Source organism: Nipponia nippon, unplaced genomic scaffold (genome assembly GCF_047370975.1).
Source record: "Nipponia nippon isolate SJK-2023a ecotype South Korea unplaced genomic scaffold, ASM4737097v1 scaffold_5, whole genome shotgun sequence".
Lineage (NCBI taxonomy): Eukaryota > Metazoa > Chordata > Aves > Pelecaniformes > Threskiornithidae > Nipponia > Nipponia nippon.
This window is the reverse complement of record NW_028262369.1, coordinates 17,661,082-17,686,693: the sequence shown is the minus strand read 5'-3', so window position 1 is coordinate 17,686,693 and position 25,612 is coordinate 17,661,082. Positions and strand designations below refer to the sequence as shown.

Sequence of the window (25,612 nt, the reverse complement as noted above, 5' to 3'; positions counted from 1 at the left end):
GGAGGCTTCCAGGACTTCACAGGCAGCAACCCCGCACTGGGAGGGAGAGTCTGCAGAGCCGGGGGGCTGCATGGCTGAGCGCCGAGCTGGGGGGGCTGCACGGCTGAGCCCCGAACTGGGGCTGGGGGAGGCCCTGCGGTGCTGGGGCTGCCCCGGGGGAATCTGGCTGATGCAGTGCCAGTGGGGAACAGCTCAGCCAGGCTCCACGGCACCACACGGCAAAGGTCAGGTGAGGATACGGCTTGGCGATGCAGGGAGAGCGGGGACGCTCACGGTAGCTGCCCTGGTACAGTGCTGGCAGGCACTGGCAGGTGCTGGGTCCCCTGGCTGGCTCAAGCTCCAGATTCTCAGCAGGTCGTCTCTACCGTGGGTACACCCACATCCCCCATCCCCGCCTGCCCTGGCAGCCTGCAGGGTCAGCCCCTCGTCCTGCCTTGGGATAGAAGTTTCCTTTTTTTTTTTTTTTTTTTTTTTTAAAATCACAGAGGAGTCTCCACTGCCTCTTGAAAGCTGCATTTAAGTTGCTTCATCCTGGCCCCAGGGGACAGCCCTGCGCTGCAGCACCGTGACTCAGGCTGCCACGGCCTATTGATTTTGAAGTGCAGATTTCTCCGCTCCCTGGGGAAGGCTCCGCGTGAGGACCGGCCGGCCAGAGCACCAGCAGGTGTGCTGGGCACAGGGCCAGCATCCTCCAGAAGTGCCTTGGGATTTGGGGAATGGCACTGGGTTACCCAGCTGTGATGGGGTGTCCAGCTGTGATGGGGTGTCCAGCTGTGATGGGATGTCCAGCTGTGATGGGAATGGGTAGGCAGCTGTGGCGGGCAGTCATTATCCGGCTGTGATGGGCACTGGAGTATCCAGCTGTGGTGGGCAGCGGGTGTCCAGCTAGTGGGTGTCCAGCTGTGGTGGGCAGTGGATACCCAGCTGTGACAGGCACTGGACTATCCAGCTGTGGTGGGCAGTATGTGTCTAGCTGTGATGGGCAGTTGTTTTCCAGCTGTGACAGGCACTGGGTGTCCAGCTGATGGGTGTCCAGCTGTGGTGGGCAGTAGTTATCCAGCTGTGCTGGGCACTGGGCTGCAATGGGTCCATCCCATCCCTGCCATCTCTTTGCCCCAGGCAATCCCTTCCCATGCAGCCAGCAGCTTGCGAGCTTCCCAGTGCATTATTTATACAGTCAAAATCGATCAGAAGATGATAACGGCTTCATTAGCATCCGAACATCATGTCGGCCTCGGTGCTTGACACGACCTTGGCTGCAGGAGCATAAGCCTTTCACTGTCTGACAGGGGCGAGGACTGGCTCCCCGGTGTCCCCATTGTCACCGGACCCAGACGGGGCTGCTCTGGCCACCTCTGTGGGGTCCCCACAGTGTGGACCCCATCCCTGCTGCAAGGAATAAGACCACTCATGCCAGGGCTCCTCGTGCAGCGAGTGCTTGCAGCGCCTGTTGTTTGCGTGGCGCTCGTCAGCAAGGATATAATTAAGAGCAGCTATTTTGGATGCTTCCTTTATCCGGCAGCTCACGGCGATGCCGCTGCAGGGTCCTCCCCTCCTCCTCCGAAATAGGCACTTGGCTTTGCTGTGACTGTCTTCCCCGTGGGTACTTGGTGTCATCCTGCTTGTGGGGTCGTGGGGATCCCTGTTGGGCAGGTTGAGGGGGGACACGCAGGGGTCCTGCTGCAGAGCAGGGGGAAGTGACAGGGATGGTGGGACTGGAGGGTAGGGGGACCACCGCAGTGGGGTTATGGAAAGGATGGGGAGGAGAATTTGGGGGAGGTTGCCCCGGCTTATTCAGTACTGCCGCCAAGCTGGGGGGGAGCAGCAATGGCTTTCCCCTCATTAAGTAGATGTTGATTTAGCGGAGGCTGGAGCCATCTGCTCAGAGCAGCAGCCTGCTCCCTGCGAGCTGGCGCGGCACTGCTGGGGGGAGCTGGGTGAGGATGTGCTTCATCAGCGGGGACTTGGCCAGGAGCCCCCACACCCCGGCCGGGCATTGATTGCTGCTGGCACTGCACTGGCTGCAGATGCAGGGGGCTGGCGCATGAGCACGCTAATGGGTGCTGCATGGCCCCGCTGCTGGGAAGGGAGGGGAGCCCCCGGCCAGGGGCCACAGAGGCACTGAGGAGTCCCACTGTGTGGGGCTGTGGCCTCAGACATGGGTGCAGGGGAAGGGCTGGAGCAGCCAGGCATGGGGGGTCTCCCCGCAGCGTGCACTGGGGTGCCCAGAGCTGTGGTTGAGCATGGGGGTCTCCCCATGGCGTGCACCAGGATGCCTGGAGTGGCAGCCAGGCATGGTGCAGGTGGTCAGGGTGACATACAGCTGGACCCTGGGGACGGGCAGAGCAGCTCCCCTGTGTATGCCTGCGCCTGCACATGCAGCTGGCTCGTGCATCGCCTGCCATTGTGGTGCCCACCCAGGGCCATCGCTGCTGCGGGGTGGCCGGCACAGGCCAGCGCATGGCAGGGGAGGACGGGGCCAGCGAGGAGCTCACTGCCCCCACTGCACACAGAGCGCTGGGCTGAATTCAAGCGTGCATTTAGCTACTGTGATCCTTGTGTTTAAGTAAAGGCATTTCTGGGAGTAGTGGTTGGGCTGAGCTCCCCGCGGCGGTGTTTACTCCTGGCAGACGCTGTTTATAGTCGGTGTCTATGGCAGACGGCTGCGGCTTCTGGTGCGCACAGGAGTTGCGGACTGGAGCCGGACTCGGCAGTGCCGGGGCTCGCTGGATCCGGCAGGGCTGGCGATGTGGTCCTGCCTGACCCTGCTCTGTATCGTCAGGCCCCTCAGGATGCTTGCAGGGTGCAAGCTGCTCTGAGAGCCGTGGGGGGACCGTGCCGTGGGGCTGGGGTGCAAGGGGAGCCCTGTGCTCCCACATGGCATGACCATCACCTGAGCAGCCCATGGGGAGCAAAGAGGGGACTTTGGGGTGTCCCAAGGACAGTGGTGGGGCTCAGGTGGTCTGAGCAAGTGCCCCAGTGCCGAGGCTGCCACCGTCCCTCTGTGCTGCAACGTCTGCCCGATGGCCCCAGCATCTGCCTCTGCGTGGACAGGGCAGGATGGTGCTTGTGGGTGCTTGTGGGTGCTCGCGGGTGCTCGGTGCTGTCCATCACCCCCCCGGCGATCCCGGGAGGGAGGACAGCCAGGGACACACTTGGTGCCTGCTGACAGCGTGGCTGTGTAGCAGCCCTGCTCTTCTCCCGGCTGTGCCTGTCTCCTTTTGTGGCCGGTATTTTTAATTGGCAGCACTCTCAGCTCCCTTCCCTCTCCCTTGTTAGTGGAAAAGTTTTCCTTGTGCTTCCCAGCCATTAACGAGCTCTGCTGTGTCTCGCTGCCCCAGACAGGCTGCAAATCGCACATGGCAGCAGTGGGGCCGAGACAGCCCCGAGCTGCAGATCTGGTGATGTGTCGGGGCGCCTGTCCTTCTCCCCCTGCTCCGGGAACCACGAGTACCCAGCAGTGGCGGGGCTGTGCCGAGGGCCTGGTTGGACTGCAGGCTCTGGCTGCGACGCTGCGCCCTCGGCATGGCTTCATCGTGCTCCATGCTAGGCTGCCAATGCTGTGCCAGGCAAGCGTGCTGCTTCGTTACAGGAGGGGCTTAATTGCTGGGGTGTGGGACCACAGCATGAACGTTTTGCTCACAGCCCTTTGGGAGATTTGGTGGTGCTGGCTGGCACGTCAGCCGCTGCCTTCCCTGCCCTGCCTGCTGCCGGTGCAAAGCCGCTGTCCCTCAAGGGCCCCAGTGCTGGTGCAGACAGGGGGTTGATTCTCCACCAGTGTCACGCTGGCTCCCACCATCTGGGCCCTTGGCCTGGCCCCGTGGGGGTGCCAGCCACCATACCGCCATCCATGCTACCATCTACACCTTGCCATGCTGCTGGGCAGCCAGTGGCACCCTGAGGTGCTGCACCCCAGGAGGACGTGGGACCACCCAGCTACTCCCCAGCGCACCCCATCAGACTGATGCCGCACCTAAAGACCTTTTCCTGGTAGCGCTTGAAGCCATGCTGGGGCCTGAGCTCGCCGCAGCCCGGCATGGGCACCAGCAGGCTCGCGGCTGCTGCCAGAGCTTTAATGAAAGTCAAACCGCTGCACGGCTGGAAGTCACTGACTAAGCACTTGGCACAGGCGTTGATGGAAGTGCTAAACAGATTTTGGCAGCCGCAGCCTCTCCTGCAGGTGCAGGGAGGAAAGATTTGCCGCTACGGTGTGTTCAGCTGATGCTGGTTTGGCCAGTGTCGGGGGCTGCCGACACGCACCTGGGGATTTGCGTCGCGGGGTGCAGCGGTGATGCTGTTGGCGTCACTGCTGCACCCCGTGATGCCAATCCCTGGGCATTGCCCCATCCCAACTCCTCACTGGGAGCAACCCGTGGGAAAGGCCAGGCACCACAGACCTGCTGACATCCGTCCGTCCGTCTGCGAGGACCGGTTAGCCGGAGCGGGGCCCGTCTCGGGGCCGGAGATTGGAGCCAGTGCTGGGCATGGTGCCGCTCCTGCGCCCGCCGGCTCCTTTTGTCCGCCGGCCATTTGCATCCCTGGGGGGCGGCTCGGCCCCCTTCTCCTGGGAGCTGCTTCTTGGCGCGGGGCAGCAGCGGAAGCGGCCCTGGGCTCCTCTCCACCAGCGCTGAATGGCACTTTTGTTGAGGAGCCTGGAGGCAGCTCGGGACTGGAGAGGACCAACTCGGCCCCGTCCGCTGTGGTCGGTCCCAGTGCTGGGGGGCTCTGCCCGCCAGCCATGTCCAGTCCTTCCCAGGGGAGCATGGGGATGCTGCAGCGGGGATGGGATGTGGGGGCTGTTCCCCAGGTCTGGCCACCCTGATGGGGATTCGTTGCTGGGGTGGTTTGTTAATGTGTTAAACGAACAGCACAGGCTGCCAGGGCAAGGGAGCTTGGGCTGGTGGCGTTTTGTTTGCTGGAAGGAGGGCAAGCGGGGCTGGCTGCGGGGACCTTGAGGTGCCCCATCCCTCCCCATGCCCTGGGGACCCTGTGGTGCCCCATCCCTCCACGTGCCCTGGGGACCGTGCAGTGCCCCTTCTCATCCCACTGCTGTTCGGAAGCCATCCTCCATAGCTCTCACCCATCAGCACTGGGCTGTATCATCGTTAGCAAATGTCCTGCAGCTCGGACTGTGAGGTGGCCAACAGAGTGCGGGAGGGAGCCGGTGCTGGGTGCCAGAGCCTGGGAGCCTCCACATGGGCAGGGAGAAACCTCTGCCACTGCCCCAGCTGCTCCTGGGACCGTCCGCTATGCGTGGCCCAGGCAGGGGTGGTTCAGCCCAGCACCGCTCCCTAGGCTTGTGGGTCAGGGTCAGGCACAGCCGCCCTTCCTGCCGCCGGTGCCCCCTGCACCCTGTTTGCTGACACAGCTCTTTGTGCCAAATAATTTAATATCTCACTGGGATGCTGACAAGGAGACACAGTACAGGGGGAGTAAGCAAGGCCATGGCTGTGGTGTGCAGGGAGCATCCTTCTGGACCCATGTCTCCCTTCCCTGCCTGAAATTGCCCCTTCCAGCCAGCTTCTCCCAGTGAGCACTTATCCCTGGCATGCTTGTCCCTGGCATGCTTCCTGCTGAGCTGCTGGGGTGAGGATGGCTGCCCGTTCTCCCTGCCAGGCCGTGCAGCCTTTGAGTTATTGCCCACAGGCTCAGGGCTGTGCCAGTGCCGGTTCGCTGTGGCGGGCATGGGGGCTGCTGCATGGGTCCCCAGCCCGGGGCTCTGCCATGCTGCAGCCACCCTCCTCTTCCTCCTCCTCCTGCTCCAGCTCCCCACTGGGTGCTGCGAGGAAGAGCAGGCTCACTGGAAAGCCTGAGTGGCATTTTTCTGTTAAATCTTATGTAAATCTGGCTCCATCCTTCCTCGTGGTGCTAATTGGATTTCCCCGAGGTGGTTTCTTTTTCCCATACCAGCAGGCGTGGAGTGCGAGTGGGGCAGTGCCAGGCAGGGGGCTGCAGGGGCAGGGGACGTGCTGGGGCACGGGGGAGCATGCCGAGCTCCCTGCCCTGCCAAAGCAGCCCAGCCTGGCGGCTCGGTGCAGCACTGGGCTCCATGGGGCCATGCCGGAGCCCCAGCAAGGTGAGGGAGCCAGGGAGGGAGCCCCGGCAAACCCACAGCAGCATGGGTGGACGGACACCCTGGTGCCAGGAGAGGTCCTCAGGCTCTGCCGCCATCAGCGGGGACCCCTCCACCCTGAGCCCTCTTGCCTGCAGGCTCGGGCAGCCCCGCACAGCACCATGCTGCATCCCGGCCCAGGCTGCAGAGCTGCAGGGAGCTGAAACCTTGGTGGGGAGGGAAACCTGGAGCTGCAGCCGCATCACCTCCCCGGTGTGCCCCAGGTCCCTGCCCCAGCTGCCTCCTGTGCCACTCTAACGTGCTGTCCCCTTTCCTCCCTCCCAGAGCTCCTTGGATCAGCAAAGAAAGTCAACGTCAACTTCCAAGACACCGACGGGTGAGTGGGAGCCCCATGCCTGGGCACACATGCAGTGGGGTGCATGGGCAAGGGTGTGCATGCCGTGGGGTGCACAAAAAAGGGTGCGTGTGCCATGGGGTGCTGTGAGCAGGGCATGTGTGCCTGGCGATGTGTGCAGCACAGGGTGCAGTGAGCAGGAGTCTTGTGTGTGTGTGTGGGCATGCCGGGCTCTCTGGAGCAATGCTGTTGAGCTGCTGGGGTCCAGACGGGCCTGGGCTCTTGCCTCTGTTAGCCAGCACGGCTGAGCCCTGCCTGCACCCCTGAGCTGGTGGGCTTGCACTTAGCAGCCGCGGGCATCAGAGGAGGCAGGAGGTGAGGGCTGAAAGGCAGAGGAAGAGCTGTGCCCCGTGTGTCACCGGCCTTTTCCCAGCTCTCGCCGCAGGCTTGGGGCTCTGTGGGTGCTGTGCAGGGGGCAGCCCTGCGGGGCACTGGGTGGGTGAGCTGTGACCCTGCTGGGCTGTGCTGCAGGTGCGCCGCTTCGCAGCTGGCATCCAACAGGCAGGGAGGAGCAGGGAAGGGGGCCGCAGGCTCACCCCCTGCTAATCACACTAATGAGGCCACTGGTGTGGGAAGGCAGCCGGAGCCCTGCAGAGGAGGGGGGCTGTGGTGAGAGCAGGGAGTGATGCTTGCAGGGCTCTGCAGCAGCTGCCCCCTGTGCCCCCTGTCTCCCCCTGCCCTGTGCCCCCCACACTGAGAGGGGCAGCAGGACACAGGGCTGGGCAATGCCGCTTGGTCCCTGGGGACAGCTCTGCTGTGGCCGTGGAAATGGCGCGTGAGCGCCGGGGCCGGATGGGATCAGGAACGGGAGGGCACGCCCTGGGGATGCGCAGTCGCAGAAGCCTCGGTCCCTCCTCATCCTCGCCCCCGAGCAGGGCCCTGGCACCAGGGCGGTGGCAGCGGGCATCCCCTGGTACTCACCAGCGCATCGGCTCTGCCAGCCCGTGCGCGTGCACGTATGTGCGTGCACGGGTGCATGCAAGCATGCCGATGTGCAGCTGAGCGAGCGTGTGCATGCAAGTGTGTCTGTGAGCATGAGCATGCATGCACAGCAGTGGGAGCGTGTGGGCACGCCAGCCAGCGGTGGGGCGGGTGCATGGTGCTGCCTGCGCAGGGCAGGGGCTGAAGGGCACGATGTGGGTAGGGCAAGGGGATGCATCGCCCCACGGACCACCTCGTGCAGCTGCTATTGGAGCCGGCAGGTCACTGGAGGGCTGTGTATTATAGCAGGGCTGAGTCGGCAGTTGAGAGCTACAGTCAGGGTCTCTGCTCGTGCCCTGCCTGCAACTGCCTGCGGCTACCGGCTGGCTTGGCGCATGCAGGAGCAGCCCTGCAGCAGGGGAGCAACCTCCAGCCTCCAGCCCTGCTCCTGGAAAGGATCATCCCCCAGCAATGTGCAGGGCAAACCCAGGCTGCAGCCCATGTGTGCTCTGCGCTGCCACCAGCATGCTGTGCCAGCTCAGCCAGCTTTGGTGCTGTGCCTCAGTTTCCCCATTTCTGCTGTACTTGCTGATTCCCAGGCTGGTGGGCACCATGGGTGAGCACTATGCTGGTGTCCCTGGGCTTGCCCAGGGGATGGTGCCATGCATTGTGCGTGGCCTTTGAGGCCGGCTGGGCCGTGCCGACAGAAGCCCCCAAGGCAGCCCAGGGAGGGCTGCGATTTGCACCATCTTGAGCGGATTTGAGCAGGGCGCTGGAGCAGAAAATGTTGACATTTCCCAGGCAGACGTTGGGGATCGACCTCCTGCGCAAGCTGTCTGCTCGCATCGCCGCTCCCGGCCAGGGAATCGCAGGCGGCAGCTCTGTGGGGAAGGTGGTGGCCAAAGTGTGCTCCCCAGTGGGGACATGTTCCCCCTCAGCTGGGGGTCCCGATGATGGGGGGCAGACGGGATCGCTGCCCCACCACCCACCTCTCGGGCACCAGGCAGCCACAGGGGTTGGCAGGTCTCACTGGCGTCTGCAGTCCGTTCCCATGCTCCGGTGACACCGGGGTGGCCCCGGGGATGGGACAGGGACGCCGTTCATGACCGGGGCCTGGAGCAGCGGGGTAGCGGGCGCAAGCGCAGCCACGCGGAGGATGCCGCTGCCGGGAGCAGCAAGTAGGTCAGCTCCTGGCCTGCTTCCCAGCAATGAGCCTCCTGGTTTCGCCAGTCCCAGGGAAAGCAGAGCGAGGTGTGGCATGGCAGGGCCGGCGGCTTTCCCGGGCTCTCCCTGCTCCCTGGCACCCCCCACCCTCAGTGGGACCCCCCCCCCCCATGCCTACCCTGCTCATTGCTTCCAGCCCATGGGATCTGAACATCCCCAGGGAGCATTTCATCTGCATCTATCTTGCTTCAGCATACCCAGATCAGACCCGCCAGCCCCTGCTCCCAGCTCGGCGGCATCACCAGCCGTGCATCCCACCGTGCGGGTTGGGTGGGGTCTGTCCTGTGGCTGTAGCACTGCAGAGGAAGCTAAATAAAGTGATGGGCTGGAGAGCAAACCCATATCTACACTGGCACATCCACCCTTCTGGCCCTTGTTGCACGCTGGGACGTGGCCGGCTCCTGGCTCAGCTTGTGGCTTGGCCATGGCTGGTCCCTGCGGCAGGTCTTTCTCTGGGTGCCCACAGAAGGATGTAGAGGTGGGGTTGCCTGGGGAGCGTGGGGACATGTGCATGTGGGGGGGCTGCGGGAGGCAGAACGGGTACCCTGGGGTGCTGTGGTGGGTGCAGCCTCGAGGCCATGCTGCCGGCAGGGGCTGGCAGGGCTGCAGAGGGGACAGGGTCGTGGGACCCCTGACACCATGGCCGGTCTCCAGGTTCTCGGCTCTTCACCATGCGGCGCTCAACGGCAACACGGAGCTCATCTCACTGCTGCTGGAGGCGCAGGCTGCGGTGGACATTAAGGACAACAAAGGTGAGTCCCTGGGTCCTGGCCATGGCCCCCCGCCCCATGCCCCTCTGCAGGCTCTGAGGGGCTCATGGCGTGCCTGTCCTGCCCACCTGCAGGCATGCGGCCCCTGCACTACGCAGCTTGGCAAGGCAAGAAGGAGCCCATGAAAATGGTGCTGAAAGCGGGTTCCTCTGTCAACATCCCGTCGGATGAGGGTCAAATCCCCCTGCACCTGGCAGCACAGCATGGGCACTACGACGTGGTACGGTGGGGCCGGCGGTGGGGGGCGGCGGTGGCAGGGGGGACTGTGCCGCCCTCCCTGCCTCTGCCCTTGCCGAGCTGGGGTCTCACTTGTCCGCAGTCAGAGATGCTCCTGCAGCACCAGTCCAACCCCTGCATCATGGACAATTCGGGGAAGACGCCCCTGGACCTGGCATGCGAGTTTGGCCGGGTCGGGGTAAGTCCTTGCATGGCCGGGACCCCTGAGAAGAAGACTGGGAGGGGAGGGGGCCACGGCCGGGTCCCTGGGGGTGCTGGAGCAGCCTGGGGGGGCACGGAGCAGCCCCCTGACGAGATGGCAGTGGGGGCCTGTGGTGTCACCGCTGTGGGGGATCTCCGGCTGCTGGAGGAGGGGCAGAGCATGGAGGGGAGGCAGGGGCTGGGGGGCCGCAGCCCCGGTCGGCGGCTGAGCTGCCCTTGCAGCCCTGCTCCATCTGTGTTTGCTGAGCCAGGTGGTCCAACTGCTCCTGAACAGCAACATGTGCGCAGCGCTGCTGGAGCCCAAGCCGGGGGACACCACCGACCCCAATGGCACCAGCCCCCTGCACCTCGCCGCCAAGAACGGCCACATCGACATCATCCGGTGGGTGCCGTGGGCAGGGAGGGCAGCGCCGGTCCCACCCCCCCATCCTCACTGACCCCGCCGTCTGCCCGCAGGCTCCTGCTGCAGGCTGGCATCGACATCAACCGGCAAACCAAGGCGGGCACAGCGCTGCACGAGGCGGCCCTGTGCGGCAAGACGGACGTGGTGCGGCTGCTGCTGGATGTAAGGCCCCCCCCCGACACCCCCTGACACCCCCAGCCCAGGAAGGGGCTGCGGGAAGGGAGCGACCCTGCACCCAGGGGCTGCGGAGCTGTATGTGCACCTCTCCTGCGGGATGGGGGTGAAGGTCCCAGGGGACACAGACACCAAGGCAGTGAGCTGTGCCCTCTGGCTGCTGGTCTCAGGGTGATCCAGGGGGTCCCAGGGGGTGGCAGGGAGGGGGGCAGCCTCCTCCCAAGCCCTCTCCGTGCCGTTGCAGAGCGGGATCAACGCCCACGTCAGGAACACCTACAACCAGACAGCTCTGGACATCGTCAACCAGTTCACCACCAGCCAGGCCAGCAAGGAGATCAAGCAGATGCTGCGGGGTAGGGGGCCGGGGGGGCACGGGGCAGCTGCACCAGTGCTGGGGGGATGCCAGGCTGCGGGTGACAGCCCCTGCGGTGGGGCTGGGTGGCCGGCGACCCTCCCGCTCTGTCCTCGCAGACGCCTCCGCCGCTCTGCAGGTCCGGGCCGTCAAGGACTATTGCAACAACTATGACCTGACCAGCCTCAACGTGAAAGCCGGGGACGTCATCACTGTGAGTGCAGCCGGGGGGGGGCCGAGGGGGCCGGGGGGACCCTGCTGGCAGCGCCGGCCCCTGACCCGGCCCCTGCCCACAGGTGCTGGAGCAGCACGCGGATGGGCGCTGGAAGGGCTGCATTCACGACAACCGGACCGGCAACGACCGTGTGGGCTACTTCCCCTCCAGCCTCGTCGAAGCCATAAGCAAACGAACAGGCAAATAATCCCCCCCCTGCCTCCCCCCGCAGGGCTGCTCCCCAACCTGCAGCCCCAGGGAGCCCTGTTTTTGTCAAGCGGTGCCTGGGGTGTCGAGGGGTGCAGCCGGTGAAGCCAAGCTGGGGCGATGCCCCCATCATGCATGTGGGGGTTGGTGTCCCTGCCATGTGCATGAGGACGGTGCCTTTGAGAGTGTGGGGTTGGTGTCCCCATTGTGCATGTAAGATCGGTGTCCTCGTTGTGCATGTGGGGTCAGTGCCCCTCTTATGCCTCTGGGGTCGGTGCCCACATGGTGCACATAGGGATCAGTGCCGGCAGCCCCGGAGTGCTCATGGGACAGCCCCGGAGCCAGGCTGGTGTTGGGCTGGGGGAGGTGTCTGTGGTGCCAGGAGGTCAGTGCATGGAGAGAGCTGTGGGTCTCACTGGGGTTTTGGGTGGGATGGCACAGCAATGGGACCAGGGGACCCAGTGCTCTGGGTCTGAGCAGGGGTGGCTGCAGCAGCCTCATGCAGGGCTGGGTACTGGTGCCATGGACCCGGCGCTGCCCCTCGGGGACCCTCTCCCTGGCCAGGGGCCGTCTCAGGGATCAGACCCTGCTCCCCTGCCCTGCGGCTGCCTGTCCCTATCCCTGTTCCCATTCCCTCAGGCTCCCAATGGGGTGCGCGGTCCCCTGGGATGGCCTGTAACCATGCTCGCTGCCAGGAGCACTGTGATGGGGCTGGTGCCTCTGTAGGCAGCGTTGAAAGCCCCCCCCCCCCCGCCCCATCGACCGGCTCGCTCCCCGCACTGGCAGCCACGCGCTGCCTAGCTCTGTGCGATCTCAGGGGCGGCCACATCTCTGGGGTGCAGGCAGGGAATGGCAGCGCTTGAACAAGATCCTAAGGGAGCAGTGGCACGAGTGCCTGCCGGCTGCCAGGCACTGCCACACTGGCTGTGGATGCTGCAGAGGTGCCACATAGCACAGGCAGGGGCAGAGCCACTCTCTGGGTGTGGGTCGTGTCCCGGTATGATGGGGATGAGGTCCGTGGCTCCTGGGATGTGGCCAGCTCTGTGGTGGTGTTTGCCAGGGTGTGGGGTTTCGTAGCCATCCCATTGGCTGGAGCTCTGGCTCGCGTTCAGCGGGGCGGCAGCATGGGCTGCAGGCGGCGGCTGCACCAGGGCTTGGCCAGCTGGGCACGGGGGAGCTGGCACTGCAGCCCCCAGCCCAGCCGTGCCTGCAGCCTGCCTCCTCCTGGGATGCCTTCGTGGGGAGCAGGACCCCCGGCAGCCCGGCTGTGGGAGGCTCACAGTGCCCAGAGCCCCACGGTGATGTTGCTGCCTTAAGGATGGGGCTGCCCTGGCATCCGTGCCCCGCTGGGGAGCCGTGGCGGGTCTGCGGGATGTGCCCGCAGGATGTACCCTTCCGCTGGGCCAGGCCGTGCGCTGAGCTCCCGCTGCTGCTCCTTGGCTCGGCTCGGCATCGGTTGGGTCTCGGTTCTGGCTTCTCCATGTTCCTTTGGTTGCTTTTTTTGTTTGCTGCTTTTTTTCCTTTCTTTTTTTTATTTTCTTTTCTTTTTTTTTTTTTTTGGTGGCGCTGAGCGTGTCTCTATTATTTTGATTCTTTTCATTTTGTCTCTTGTTATGTTTTATTATCAGGTTCATGGGAGACTGTAACAATCCCCCAACAGTACCAAAAGATCCCGCTCCCGGCTTACGGGGCTGCTGTGCTAAATGGTGACGCCTCGTCCCATCCGTTCCATTCCCTGCCTCCACCTCCACCTCCACCACCACATTCCCATCAGACTCTTTTCAGTTCCTTTGGCTATCACAGGCTCTCCCCTAGCAGTGCCGACGAGCCGCGTTACAGACAAGGTAGTTCACCGCTCGCTTCGTGCTCTCGATGGATTTCTTTCTTTTCCTTTAAAGTGTGTATCGAGTCTTTTCTTTCTGCTCGGCCTCTCTCCTCCTTGCTGTGGTGTGTTTGCACGCAGGTGCGTGCAGGTGCGTGCAAGTGCGTGTACGTGGGTGCGTGTGTGTGCATGCAGGTGTGTGCGTGCAGACGCGTGCATGTGCGTGTGAGCATGCAGGTGTGCGCGTGTGCATGCAGGCAGGTGTGTGCGTGCAGTGTGTGCGTGTGTGTGCACACGTGCATGCCATCGGCCCCCTCCCCTGCACGCCCTCTCCAGCGCTGCTGTAGCACTGTGTGGCCCACGGCTCCGCTGCCGGCACATCCCACCCTCACCACCCTGGTGTCCCTGGCTGCAGGGCAGGGCTGGAGGCAGAGCTGTGCTGCTGGCTGTCTGCACTCTGCCCACGGCCCCTGCACTCCTGCCCTTCCTCTCCGGGTGCGTGTGGACCCCATAAAACACTCTCCAGGCTCTGTGCTGGGGGCAGGGCTGGGCAGCACAGTGCCCGGCTGGGAGCCATGGGCGCAGGGATCCTCTGCCCGCTGCAGCCTCCCTCGCAGGGTGCTCGACACCCAACAAGCCGCTCTAGCTGGGTCGGGGCTGCGTGCTCAGTGTGGGAAGGGGCTGCGGCGCGGGGTGTGCTTTCCTGGGGGATGCTCTTGGGGCTGGCTCAGCACAGGCAGTGCCCAGCTAAACCCTGGGGTCTGTCGCTGTGGCACGGACAGGTCACAGATGCTGCAGGTCTATGTGTCGGGAGTGCCCGGAGAGCAAATATTTGGCGGGGGGTTTGCAGGGGTGCAGCATGTGCCATGCCCACAGGGGCTGCCACCGGCTGTCTGGAGCCTGGGGGTCTTTGCATGTGCCCCAGCGGTGGCGGCGCAGCAGGCTGTGTTGGGAGAGCGCCAGGCTGGTCATGCCGGTGATGGGGACAAGGGAGCAAAACTTTTCCCTGGGTCTTTTTCTCCCCGCTGGGTTGCACAGGGCCTTACGCCTGCCCGGGCAGCACGGGCTCCTCTCGGTGTCACTGCAGTGTGCGCAGCTCAGGGACGTCCCAGCCCAATTGCGACGTAGCCATTTGTTCCCCCTTGCGCTCCTTTGGTGACTTTATCACCTTGTACCATCCGCCCCCTGCTACAGCCTGGCCACTAATGGGGCGAGTGGCTTAATGAATGAAAATGGCCTGGGCAGCCGTCGGGTGGCAATGCCTCGTACCTGGTGGCTGGCGGCAGGGCTGCGGCAGTGCCGGGCCTCACGGGGCTGTTGTCCATCTCATCTGATGCTGTTTTAAACCCTGGGCTCAGCACTGGGTGTCCCCAGCCGGCCCAGGTGTGAGCAGGACCTGGCAGAGGCAGGTGGGCAGTGAAGGAGCAATGCTTTGAGGGTTACCCTCGAGCCGTGCCCCGCCAGGAGGGCCGGGTCCTCTCACCCACTGCTGTGTCACCCATGTGTCGCCGGCTGCCATGGGGCACCCTGGGGAGCACGGGGGGTTCAGCACCCGGTGCCTGGCCCCACATGGCCCCTGCATCCTCCTCCAGACAGGTGCAGGCAGCCACAGGGGCATGGCCAGCACTGTCTTGGCTGGGGGACAGTGGGGTGGGGACCCTGGTCCCCACTGCTCAAGTTTGCCTGGCTCCCTTTGCTCTCCTGCACCAGGTCGTGTCCCCATCCTGCTCTGCGCAGGGATGACACAGTCCCCATCCCCTGCCCGGGCCGAGCTGGGTCACTGGGGCATCCTGCCACAGGTCTGTCCCTGGCTGGCGGCAGGGAGGGGACACCCTGCAGGATGGGGTCCCAGGGCTGGTCACTGTCACCCCGTGCCAGCTGCTTGCTGGGAGGGACAGGCCCCTGGGACAGCGCTGGCATCCCTGGGCACGGCCGCAGCCAGGGACCCCACACCTTTGCTGCAGGGTTTTCCCTGTGTGCGGCAGGGACGGGCCCCGGGGCCACGAGTCACCTCGCCCTGTGCCACACTGATGCAAGCCCAAGTGCATGGAGCCACGCATGCCTGATGGCTGCTCTCTCTGCTCTGCCACCAAGGGTCCCGCGGGGCCGACATGAGCCCGTCCCACCTCTCGCCGTCGCAGGGGGGATCGACCGCGCCGGCTCCCGCAGAGGAGATCTGGGTGCTGCGGAAACCCTTCGCAGGTATGGCAGGCGCGTGCTGCTGAGACCCTCCCTGTCCCTGGGGGTGGGGGCACATACCAGGATGTCGCAGTGGCTCCAGTGGGGCATGGATGCACTGCGACATCCCCCAACCCGGCCATGGGGCTCGGTGCCCTGACGGCATCTCCTCTCTCTGTGCAGGTGGTGACCGCAGCAGCCTGGGCAGCACAGGCAGCGTGGCCTCTGCCCGCAGCTCGGGGAGCGGGCAGAGCACGGGCAGTGGGGCACATGCCCTGCACGCTGGCTCTGAAGGTGTCAAGGTAAGGCGAGCCCCAAGGCAGCCGTGCCAGCCTGTGGTGGCACTCGGCTCCAGTCCCAGCACTGGCGCTTGCCCTGGGGCAGGTGTTCGCTGCCTTGGCAGCTGCCCCTGGTCCCTGCTGGGATTGATGCTCGGCCAGGTGCTTTGAGCACCCAGCATGCCGCCAGCTGCGGCCGTCACCGACGGTGGCCACCAGTGTGTGCCCTCCTGGCTGGCCCTCAGCTGCTGGCTGGGCCCAGGCTCAGACCCCCCAGGACAACATCCTGCTGGGCTGCGGGGGCTGCCAACGTGTGCAGGGTCCGGTGAGGCTGCATGTTGTGCCTCTGCTGCCACTCGCAGGGTGCCTCCACACTGCATACTGCACGCTGCGCTGCATGCTGTGTGCTGCCTCCAGCATGCTGCCCACTGCAGCTCCGCACTGCACAGAGCCATCTGCCTGCTGCTGCCAGCACGCAGCCCACTGGACGCTCCTGCCTGCACACTGCACACTGCTGCCGGCACATTGCCCACTGCACATTGCACACTACATGCTGCTGCCTGCACAGTATACACTGCACATTGCCCCCTGCACACTGCTGGCTGCACGTTGCCCCCTGCACTTTGTGCCCTGCCCATGGCAGCCTGGGGTGTCCCGTCCCCGGGCCAAGGCACCCGCGAGCCCACCTCCCCTGGCATCCTGCCCGTGTTATGCCAGAGCCGGCTGGGCACTGGGGTCTGTGTGCCCCTGAGCCGAGCACCATGCTGACAGCCGTGGGGGCTCTGCTTTTCAGGCAAGGGGGCCCTGCAGCCCACGCTGGCAGCCTGAGCCGGGCATGCGTCAGGCTGGATTCGGGGTGCCGCGGTGCTGCGGGCTCCCGACGCCTGCAAAGCACCATCTGTGCTGCTCCCGCTGCTCCCGCTCTCCCCGCCACAGCCCAAATCTGCTGCGCCCCTCCCTGCCCACCCTCGCCCGGGCTGGCAGCAGGGCGGCCGCCGCAGCACCCACAGCACCCGCGGCACCCGCGACATGCACCCCCCGCGCCCACCGGCCCACGCCGCCTGCCCGCCTCACTCCTGCCTGCTCTCCCCCCTTCCCGGGGTGTTTTTCAGCTGCTGGCAACGGTCCTTTCCCAGAAGGCTTCTGCGCAAGAGACTGCCGTGGGCGATGGGCCGGCCAAGGCGCAGGACATCCCCGCAGGTGCGTGCCGCCGGCCGCCCGGCTGCCGGGAGCAGGAGGAGCCCTGGCCCTGCCGCGGGCGTGCCGTGGATCCAGGGATTTGTCTTTTTTTTTATTGCCACGGCACCCATCGCCAGAAGAAAAACGTGTGGGTAAAAAATGACTCTCTCGCCTTTCGGCTGCTGCCAGGCCTTCTCCTGCCTCGGTTAGTGGGGGCCCCGTGGGGGACGGGGGGGGCGGCGTGGGCGGGCGGGGGGGCGGCAGCGCTCCTCCCCAGCCCCTTCCCTTCCCTGGCCCCCCACCAGCCCTGCCGGAGCCTGAGCCGGGGTCCCCCCATCACTGCCAGCGTCGTCCGGGGGGCTGCGGGCAGGGGCTGCCCTGGCAGCGGGGGGCACGGCCATGCCGCGGGGGAGGCACATGCTGGGGGGGGGGGGGCACAGACAGGAGATGCACACGCGGGGAGGATGCACACGTGGGGGATGAACGTGCCGGGGGATGCCCGGGCTGCGGAGATGCACACGCAGGGGGGATGGAAAGCTGGGGAGGGGGGGATGCGCACACGGGGGGGGGATGCACGCGTTGCTTGGAGGGGGAAGCACATGCTGGAGAGATGTACATGCAAGTGGGATGCAGACGCGAGGGAGGTGCACGTGGCAGAGGGATGCAAATGTGAGGAGGATGCCCACGCAAGTGGGATGCAGATGCCAGAAGGATGCACACGCAAGGAGGATGCACACACACGGTGGGGGGGATGCACACACACACAGGAGGGGGGTACACACACGCACACATTGGATGCACACACACATGGGGCGGGGGGGGAATGTATATGCATGGAGGATGCAGTTGCCAGCAGGGGGGAAGGAACTGCTCTTGCTGGTCCTGATCAGAAATTTCTGGGCAGCCCTCATCACCCCCAGGGCTGGCAAAGGCACCAGCTGGAGGGTGGGTGCCACAGGGCTGCCTGGGTGCCTGTGCGGGGGTGCCGGGGGATGAGGCAGCTCGTGCCAGCCTGCCCTCCCCAGCCAGGCCCCTTGCTGTGGGGCACAGTGGGTGGATGAGCCCCATCCTGGGTTGGTGGCATGGCTGGAGGAGCGGGGACAGAGGGCTTTGAGCAGTGGGACCCCTCTGGCTGCTGCCTGGGGGAGGTGGGCAGCCAGGAAAACCCACTCTGGAGGAGGGGTCTGGCTGGGTTCCTCCGCTCAGGGCTGCACTGGGTGGAGGGCATTGCAGCACCCCGGCCCCCACTGGTCTGGGGGCTCGCCTGTCTCTGGGTGGGTGGACAAGGGCAACAGCAAGGGCAGCCCAGGCGAGCCAGCGTGGCACCCAGGAGCCCCATGTGCCATGGTGTAGGGGGCTGGGTGCCCTGCGGAGCCCCATGCTGATGCAACCCTTGCTGTGAGCCCTGTGCCAGCATGGACAGCCTCACCAGGATTCAACAATAGGAGCTGTGACCCATCCAGCAGTGCCTGGGCACAGTGCCCTGCACCACCCCTGCCCATCCCGGGGGAGCAGACCCCAGGGCACCCCAGGGTGCTCCAGGCTGCTGTGCTGGGGTGGCTGTTCTCCCGTGCCTGCCCTGGCCCTGCCAACCCGGGGGCCTTGGCTGTGCCATCCCATGTGGGGCAGGGGCTCAGCTCCCTTCCTCGCTTGGCCAGAGCCCGGGGGGTGTGTGGCCCTGGACCCGCTGACCACTGCCTCTCTGGCAGGTTCGTCGCGGTCGCAGAGCGTGGCCAGCTCCCCGTACGCCCCCCAGCCCCCTGCCGAGCCCCAGCTGAAGAAGATGGAGCCACCATCGGAGGGGAAGGTGAGTGGGGAGCACTGAGGTGGCATGGGGTGCCCTGCAGTGGAGTGTGGTGCCAGGGGAGGCACAGCCACAGCCACATGGGAGGCACCCCCTACACCCACAGCTGCGGGCGCTTTGGCAGCCCTGTGTCACGGCTGCCAAGGCTGGCAGGGCTCTGGTGTTTGCAGCGATGGCAGTGCCTGTGGGGAGCTGTGCCATGAGCCAGTGGTGTGAGTCATCCCTGCGGCTGCCAGCCCCCCCAGCTCCACAGCACCAGCCCCCTGCACATCCTGGGGGACAGACTTGTGCCTGGGGTACCCCAAGCCACAGGGCCACGCAGCCCCACTGTGGTGCCGGCTCCCAGCTGGGGTCTCCTGCCAGCACACAGACAGGTGTGGGGACAGTCCCAGGGGACACGGGTAGGGACGGTGGGTCCCCATCCCCAGGGCTGCCCCGAGCTGTGCTGTCTCTCTCACTCCAGAGCTCAGAGGCTGTGTACCAGTGGCTCTGCAAGTTCCAGCTGCAGCTCTACGCACCCAACTTCATCAACGCTGGCTACGACATCACCACCATTAGCCGGATGACACCAGAGGTGAGGCCACAGGGGCGCTGGGGCTGGCCAGTGCTGCGGGGGGGGCGGGTACAGCCGATGCAGGGCAGTGCTGACCCCTCTCTCTGCCCCAGGACCTCACGGCCATCGGTGTCACCAAGCCAGGGCACAGGAAGAAGATAGCCTCTGAGATCAACAACCTCAATATCCCTGAATGGCTGCCAGAGTACAAGCCGGTAAGGGCTGCGTGGGGCCAGGGACGCCGAAGCCACATCCAGGGTAGCAACTAGTCCCCTCTGCCCTGTCCCCTCCAGGGAGGGGGTGGCACAGGGGGACGAGGGTGGCAGCTGGCTCACCACTGCCAGATGATGCCCACATCCCGTGGTCCTGAAGCTGCACATGTCCCCTCCCAACAGCTCGGGGACTGTCAGACTGGTGCCAATTGTCACCGCATGGACATGACACCAGGTGTATCCCCAACACCTCTCCTGCTCCATTGGCTGGGCATGGCAAAGGGGCTTCCCATGGGAATGGGCCCTGGGAGCTTGTGGAGCACAGGGACAGTGTGGGGATAGGGAAGTCCCCTGGGGCCATCCCCCAGCAGGATGGGGAGACCCCACGCACGCTGCAGTGCCAGGGTGTGCCAGGGCCAGACCCTGCTGCCAGCCAGCACTGAGCCGTGCTCTGCGCCCCCCCCCAGGCCAACCTGGCGCTGTGGCTCTCCATGATTGGCCTGTCCCAGTACTACAAGGTGCTGGTGGAGAACGGCTACGAGAACATCGACTTCATCACTGACATCACCTGGGAGGATCTGCAGGAGATCGGCATCACCAAGCTGGGTAAGGTGCTGTGCCGCAGCGCTGGCTGTGGTGGCCCCAGCCCCTGGCAGTGGCGCTGATGCCCCATGCCGTCCCCAGGCCACCAGAAGAAGCTGATGCTGGCAGTGAAGAAGCTGGCAGAGCTGCAGCGTGCTGAGCTGGGCAAGTATGAGCCGGGTACACTGAAAAGGAAGGCAGCGGCGTGCCCGGAGGTGCTGGCCATTGAGTCCCCCCCACCGGAGCCGCCCGAGTGCCAGTCACCCAAGATGACCACCTTCCAGGACAGTGAGCTCAGCAGCGAGCTGCAGGTGGCCATGACAGGCGAAGGCCCCGAGGAGCCCCCTGAGAAGGTGGCAAACCCCGCGGCCCCTGGCTACCGCTCGCCCCCGGGGCTGGGTGGCCGTGCCAGGCTGATGAGCAGCTCGCAGGAGCTGCTGGGGGATGGCCCACGGGCCCCCCCCACCGCCGCCATCTCCAAAAGCCAGGAGTACCTGGCAGAAGGGGCTGGTGAGGGCCCCCCCGCACCACCCAAGGAGGGGCGTCCGCCCCGGCACGGCCACCCCGTCAAGCGTGCCAGCGTGCCACCAGTGCCTGGCAAGCCCCGGCAGCCCTTCCCGCCCTCCGCTGGCCACCTGACACCACCACAGACCCCCGGCAAGCCACGGCCCCCCTCCCCACAGGGCCTGCCAGCACCCCACGCCACCGCCAAGGTGAAGCCCACACCGCAGCTGCTGCCGCCAGGCGAGCGCCCCGCGTCGCCCCGCTCCCTGCCCCAGTCACCCACCCACCGCGGCTTCGCCTACGTCCTGCCGCAGCCTGCCGAGGGCGAGGGGGGACCCCCGGGGGTGCCCGTCCTGCCCGTCTCAGTGCCAGTGCTGTGCCTGCCGCCGGCGGGTGAGGGCGAGGAGGAGCCCGGGCGGCCGAAGAAGCGGGCACACAGCCTGAACCGATACGCTGCCTCCGACAGCGAGCAGGAGCGGGACGAGCTGCTGGTGCCAGACGCGGGGCCCTATGCCACTGTCCAGCGGCGCGTGGGTCGCAGCCACTCGGTGCGGGCGCCTGCCGGCAGTGACAAGAACGTCAACCGTAGCCAGTCCTTCGCTGTCCGCCCCAAGAAGAAGGGGCCCCCGCCGCCTCCCCCCAAGCGCTCCAGCTCCGCCATCTCCAGCGCCGGCATGGCTGAGGACTTCCCCAAGGAGGGTGAGGGTGAGGTGGCCACTGGGCCCCCTGTCACCGAGGGCGAGAGCCGCCGGGAGCAGCGGCGCGCCAGTGACCTGGGTGGCAGCGTGGACACGGGCAGTGCTGGAAGCGTGCGCAGCATCGCGGCCATGCTGGAGATGTCCTCCATTGGTGGTGGGGCCCGGGCACTGGCGCTGCAGAAGCCACATGGGGCCAGCGGGCCAGGGCCGGCCAAGGCACCCGAGGGCTACTACCTGCAGCCAGGGGCCCCCCCAGGCAGCCCCGAGCGTGCCCGCGTGGCCACTGTCCTGGCCACTGTCAAGCACAAGGAGGCCATTGGGCTGGATGGGGAGGTGGTGAACCGGCGCCGGACCATCAGTGGCCCTGTCACCGGGCTGGTGGCAGCCGCCCGCCGTGAGCGTGCTGACAGCGTGCGATCAGAGGTGGGTGCCGATGGCCCTGGTGAGCGGCTGCGGGTTGAGCGTGGCGGCTCCCCAGACGGCATCCCCTTCGCTGAGGAGGGCAACCTCACCATCAAGCAGCGGCCACGGCCCCTGGGGCCTGCCCGGGGGGAGGTGGGCGAGGGGCTGTCCCCGGCCCACCGCCACGGCGACCTGGCCAAAGTGGAGGCCAGTGCCACGCTGAAGCGGCGGATCCGGGCCAGGCAGAGCCAGCAAGATGGCGTCCGCTTCGTCCTCACCGAGTCCGACACCGTCAAGCGCCGGCCCAAGGCCAAGGACAAGGAGCCAGCACTGGAGCCGGCTCCGCTCGCTGTCTACCAGAACGGCACCAGCACCGTCAAGCGGCGGCCAGCCTCTGAGCTGAGCGGGGCTGAGCCACCCCCCACCCCACCACCCACCGCCCGCCCTGATGGCCCCGACTACACCCCGCCGCCTGCTGAACCCAAGAAGCCCTTCAAGCCGCCGGTGTCCCCCAAGCCTGTGCTGACGCAGCCACCCCAGAAGGTGCCCGGGCCACCAGTGCCTGTCCCCAAAAAGGTGCCCATCCCGAGCCCCGGCAGCCCAGGTAGGTGCCCCGCCAGCCCCCCGGGACGGGAGCTCCCCAGGGCGGACGCTGGGGGCCCTGGGCAGCCCTGCCGCCCTTCTGCCCCTCTCCCTTCTCTCTGCAGAGGTGAAGCGGGTCCATGGCACGCCACCCCCGGTGTCCCCAAAGCCCACGCCACCCCCCACGGCACCCAAGCCCCCCAAGCCCCACGCCGCCATCCAGTCGGTGAGCGCCGGCTCCACGCCGGCCCCATCCCCCGCCCGGCAGCTGGGCGCCGCCACTGCCAAGCCGTCCAGCACGCCGCCCTCGCTCTGCTCCAGCCCTGCCAAGCCCCTCTCGCCCGGCGCGCAGCCCCAGCAGGTGCCGGTGAAGCCGCCACGCTCCGCCATCACTGGTCCCTCCGTCGACAGTGCTGGCTCCGAGCTGGCACAGCAGAAGCTGGAGGAGACGAGCGCGTCCCTGGCCGCCGCGCTGCAGGCCGTGGAGGAGAAGATCAAGCAGGAGGACAGTCAGGCGGCAGAGTAAGGGGGCGTGGGGCGGCTGGTGGTCCCAGGGGAGGGCACAGGGCTGCGCTGTGACACCGAGCTGCATGGGGATGGGGGGTCGGGAGGCCATGAGCATCACAGGCAGGGGGTCAGGCTGTGCTGCCATGGTGGGAGCAGGGCCATGCCGGGGGTGACGTGGGGATACTGTGCCAGATCATTATGAGGCCCTGGCTGGAGCTGTGTTGGGGAGGTGATACTGGGGGACACCATGCTGGAGTGGCAGGGGGTGCACCAGTGGTTGCATTGGAGAGGTGACAGTGGGGGACACTGAGCTGCGGCATCATGGGGCTGGGCTGACCCCAGCTGTGCAGTGGCACTGGGGTCTGCATGGGGAGGTGACAGTGGGGACACGGTGCCGAGCACTGCAGGGCACAGCGGGGCAGAAGGGCCGCGCTCGGGCCAGAGGGGACTGTGCGGTGCTGCCATCCTGTGCATGGCACTGACCCGTCCCCACCACTTGCCCAGCTCGGCTGTGGAGTCGAAGAGCACCGTGAGCATCCTGGACGACATCGGCAGCATGTTCGATGACCTGGCGGACCAGCTGGACGCCATGCTGGAGTGAGGGGCGCCAGGGCCCCGCGAACCTCAGGGCTTACGTGGGCACAAGGGCACAACGATCCACGACTCCCCCCGGCCCCGCCGCCCTCCCCTGTCCCGTTTGTACAGCCGTCCCCTCCTGGACATCCCGTCCCTCGGGGTTTGCACAAAGAAGAAGATACCTCAGGATTGTGCTCACGGACTCGGCGCCAGCTCCGGCAGGACTCCCTTTTGCAGAAGCAAAAAAAAAAAAAAAACCACAAACAAAAAAACAACAGAAGAAACAAAGCAACACGCCCCGGACTGGAAGGCCCCCCCACCGGCTTCCAGGGCTCCAGGGGGGTCTCTCTACCTACCTGTCCGGTGGCCGCTGCCGTCGCGCCCGTGCCCTGCCGGCCCCAGCGCCGCGGGTCGCTGCAGCCCGAATGTAGCACAAGCCCTGCCCGGTGCAGTGGTCCCGGCGACGGCTCCGTCAGCGGCATGCCACGTGTCACCAATGGCGTTTGCTGGTGGCTGTGCTGGTGGCGGGTCCAGGTGGGCAAATGCACTTGGGTTTCTTTTCTCCTTTTTTAATTTTCCTTTTTTAATTTTCTTTCTTTTTCCGTCGTCGTTTGCTGGGGGCGGGCAGGGCGCGGGGTCCCGCCGTGGTGTTGCACCGGGCTGGGGGCTGCCCTGTGGAGCGATGCTGCCCGAGGGGCATGTGGGGGCCCGGCCGCGGGGCTCCCTTTCACGGGGGCTTCGCCTCGGGTGTGGGAAGGGGGTTTTGTTTGCGTTGGTTGCAAATTGGGGAGCGAACGCCCCGACTCGGGGCCCTTGGCGGTGTGGGCAGGCAGGCGGGGGGCAGCGGGCCGTGCCCCTGCCCAGCCCCTCCCCGCCGGGGGAGAGGACAGTGATAAGCTATAAAGAAGTATTAATTTATTGGAGGGGAAAAAAAAAAGATATAAACCAGATTTCCCCCATCCCCAAAATAATAAAAAGAATAAACTTTAACAAATATATATTTAAAAGATTTAAAAATATTAGCAATTATATATAAAGCAGTTTAAAAGAAATCAAGAGAAAACTGGATTTTAGCTTGAGAAAAACTATTAGATTATACTAAGCTGTGTGTCTTGTGGCAAACTCATTCTAAGAGTAGCACAATATTTACCTTTTCTCTGGGTGGAAGGTACGTGCAAGCAGTTCTGTTCGGGTCTTTCCGTTGGGATTCAGTGTCACATCTTTATTTTTACACCATTAAGAACTCAAAGGATGTGCCTTGTTTTATGGAGGTTTTTGTTAATTCTTATACTGGAGGTGTTTCATTTCTTTTGGAGTGTCTTCAGGTTTTAGTTTTGTTTTGGTTTTTTTTTTTTTGGCATTTGTTTGGTGTGCGCGTGTGTGGCTGTGTGTGTGTGTGTGTGCACGCGGGGGTGCGTGTGCTCGCGTGCGTTCTCCGGGACGCACCACTGTATATTCATGTATAAACTGGAGTTGGAGTCTGGTTCAGTCGCTTGAGTCCTGATGAATGCATTTTTTGCTTGTGGTTTCAAAACAAAGTGTTGCTGTTCCTTTCTTTTCTTGAGACGTACAGAGTGGTCTCTCCCTCCGCCTTCCTCTCCCTCCTCTCCCTCCCTCCCTCTCCCCCCCTTTCTCTCTCTCTCTCCCCCGTCTCTCCCGTTGTGGTCGCTGATCCAGATGTGTTTGGCACAACTTTGAAATTTCTTTAAAAAAAAAAAAACAAAAAAGACTTTAAAAATAACAAAAAAAAAAAATCACCCGCCTGAAAATATCTGTTGAAAAGGAAAAAATTATGTATCTAAAAAAAAAAAATCCATAAAGTTCTACATGATGGATATATACATATATATATTTTTTATGATTAAGTTATGGACTCTGTATCGTATCCCATCTGTCAAGCTATGCATCTTGGTGCTTCTCCCTGCTCTTCTGTGCTTAGATTTCACCTCTACTCGTCTTATTCTTCCTATTCTGAATAGTAGATGGCTCGTGGTGCTGTGAAGAAGTTTGCTCCTATACGAAGTCTGGCAACAAATATTTAAAGAAAAAATAAAAAAATAAAACCCCTGCCAGGCTGCCACCACTGTTTGTCTCCAAACAACATCAGCCATCACGTGTGATGGCTCCTGCCGCACAGCTGGGGCTGGCAGGCGGCCGTGAGGTCCCAGGCCGTGCCGGCACAGCAGGCGCATGGGTGCCGGATGCTGCGGTGCACGCGGGTCCTCGTGGCGTGGTCGTGTCTTGCCGGGTGTACGCGCTGCACGGCCTGAGGCCACCCTTGGGTGCCTCTGCCCTGGCCGGGCTGGGTGCCGGTGCTGGGGGTGCTGCGGGGTGTGTGGCAGCCTGGCTGGCTGGGAGCTGCTCTTCCCGTCCGGGTGCCCACTCCCAGCACCCTATTTTTCACAGTGGGTGCCGTGGCTGTGGCCACCCCTCCGAGGCAGCCAAGCGCGGCTCTCGGCAGCAGCCGCGGGGCGGATGGGCGCAGGCTGGAGGCAGGAGCTGCCGCAGGAGTGGTGCTGGCCGCCGGCTCCTGCCAAGAGCCTGCAATAACTCACGCTGGCCAGG

At 64.7% G+C, this 25,612-nt stretch overlaps 1 protein-coding gene across 5 annotated transcripts in view; it reads left to right on the top strand.

Moving 5' to 3' along the window:
• The window catches only part of CASKIN1 (CASK interacting protein 1), a 33,962-nt gene extending 8,857 nt beyond the window's left edge, over positions 1-25,105 (top strand). The window contains exons 2-21 of one of the 5 annotated variants that reach the window (XM_087733690.1): positions 6,398-6,449; positions 9,267-9,364; positions 9,457-9,602; positions 9,706-9,797; positions 10,095-10,202; positions 10,277-10,385; positions 10,642-10,750; positions 10,869-10,963; positions 11,046-11,163; positions 12,799-13,014; positions 15,087-15,194; positions 15,354-15,472; positions 16,561-16,648; positions 18,337-18,434; positions 18,895-19,005; positions 19,098-19,199; positions 19,664-19,802; positions 19,881-21,986; positions 22,090-22,486; positions 22,976-25,105. In XM_087733690.1, coding sequence (XP_087589816.1) covers positions 6,398-6,449; positions 9,267-9,364; positions 9,457-9,602; positions 9,706-9,797; positions 10,095-10,202; positions 10,277-10,385; positions 10,642-10,750; positions 10,869-10,963; positions 11,046-11,163; positions 12,799-13,014; positions 15,087-15,194; positions 15,354-15,472; positions 16,561-16,648; positions 18,337-18,434; positions 18,895-19,005; positions 19,098-19,199; positions 19,664-19,802; positions 19,881-21,986; positions 22,090-22,486; positions 22,976-23,072 — 4,508 coding nt within the window. In that variant the 3' untranslated portion in view covers positions 23,073-25,105. Of the gene's footprint in view, positions 1-6,397; positions 6,450-9,266; positions 9,365-9,456; positions 9,603-9,701; positions 9,798-10,071; positions 10,203-10,276; positions 10,386-10,641; positions 10,751-10,868; positions 10,964-11,045; positions 11,164-12,798; positions 13,015-15,086; positions 15,195-15,353; positions 15,473-16,560; positions 16,649-18,336; positions 18,435-18,894; positions 19,006-19,097; positions 19,200-19,663; positions 19,803-19,880; positions 21,987-22,089; positions 22,487-22,975 lie in introns of those variants that run through there. The other 4 variants (XM_087733689.1, XM_087733691.1, XM_087733692.1 and 1 more) reach the window with 4 other exon arrangements.
• The last annotated feature ends 507 nt before the right edge of the window (positions 25,106-25,612 follow it).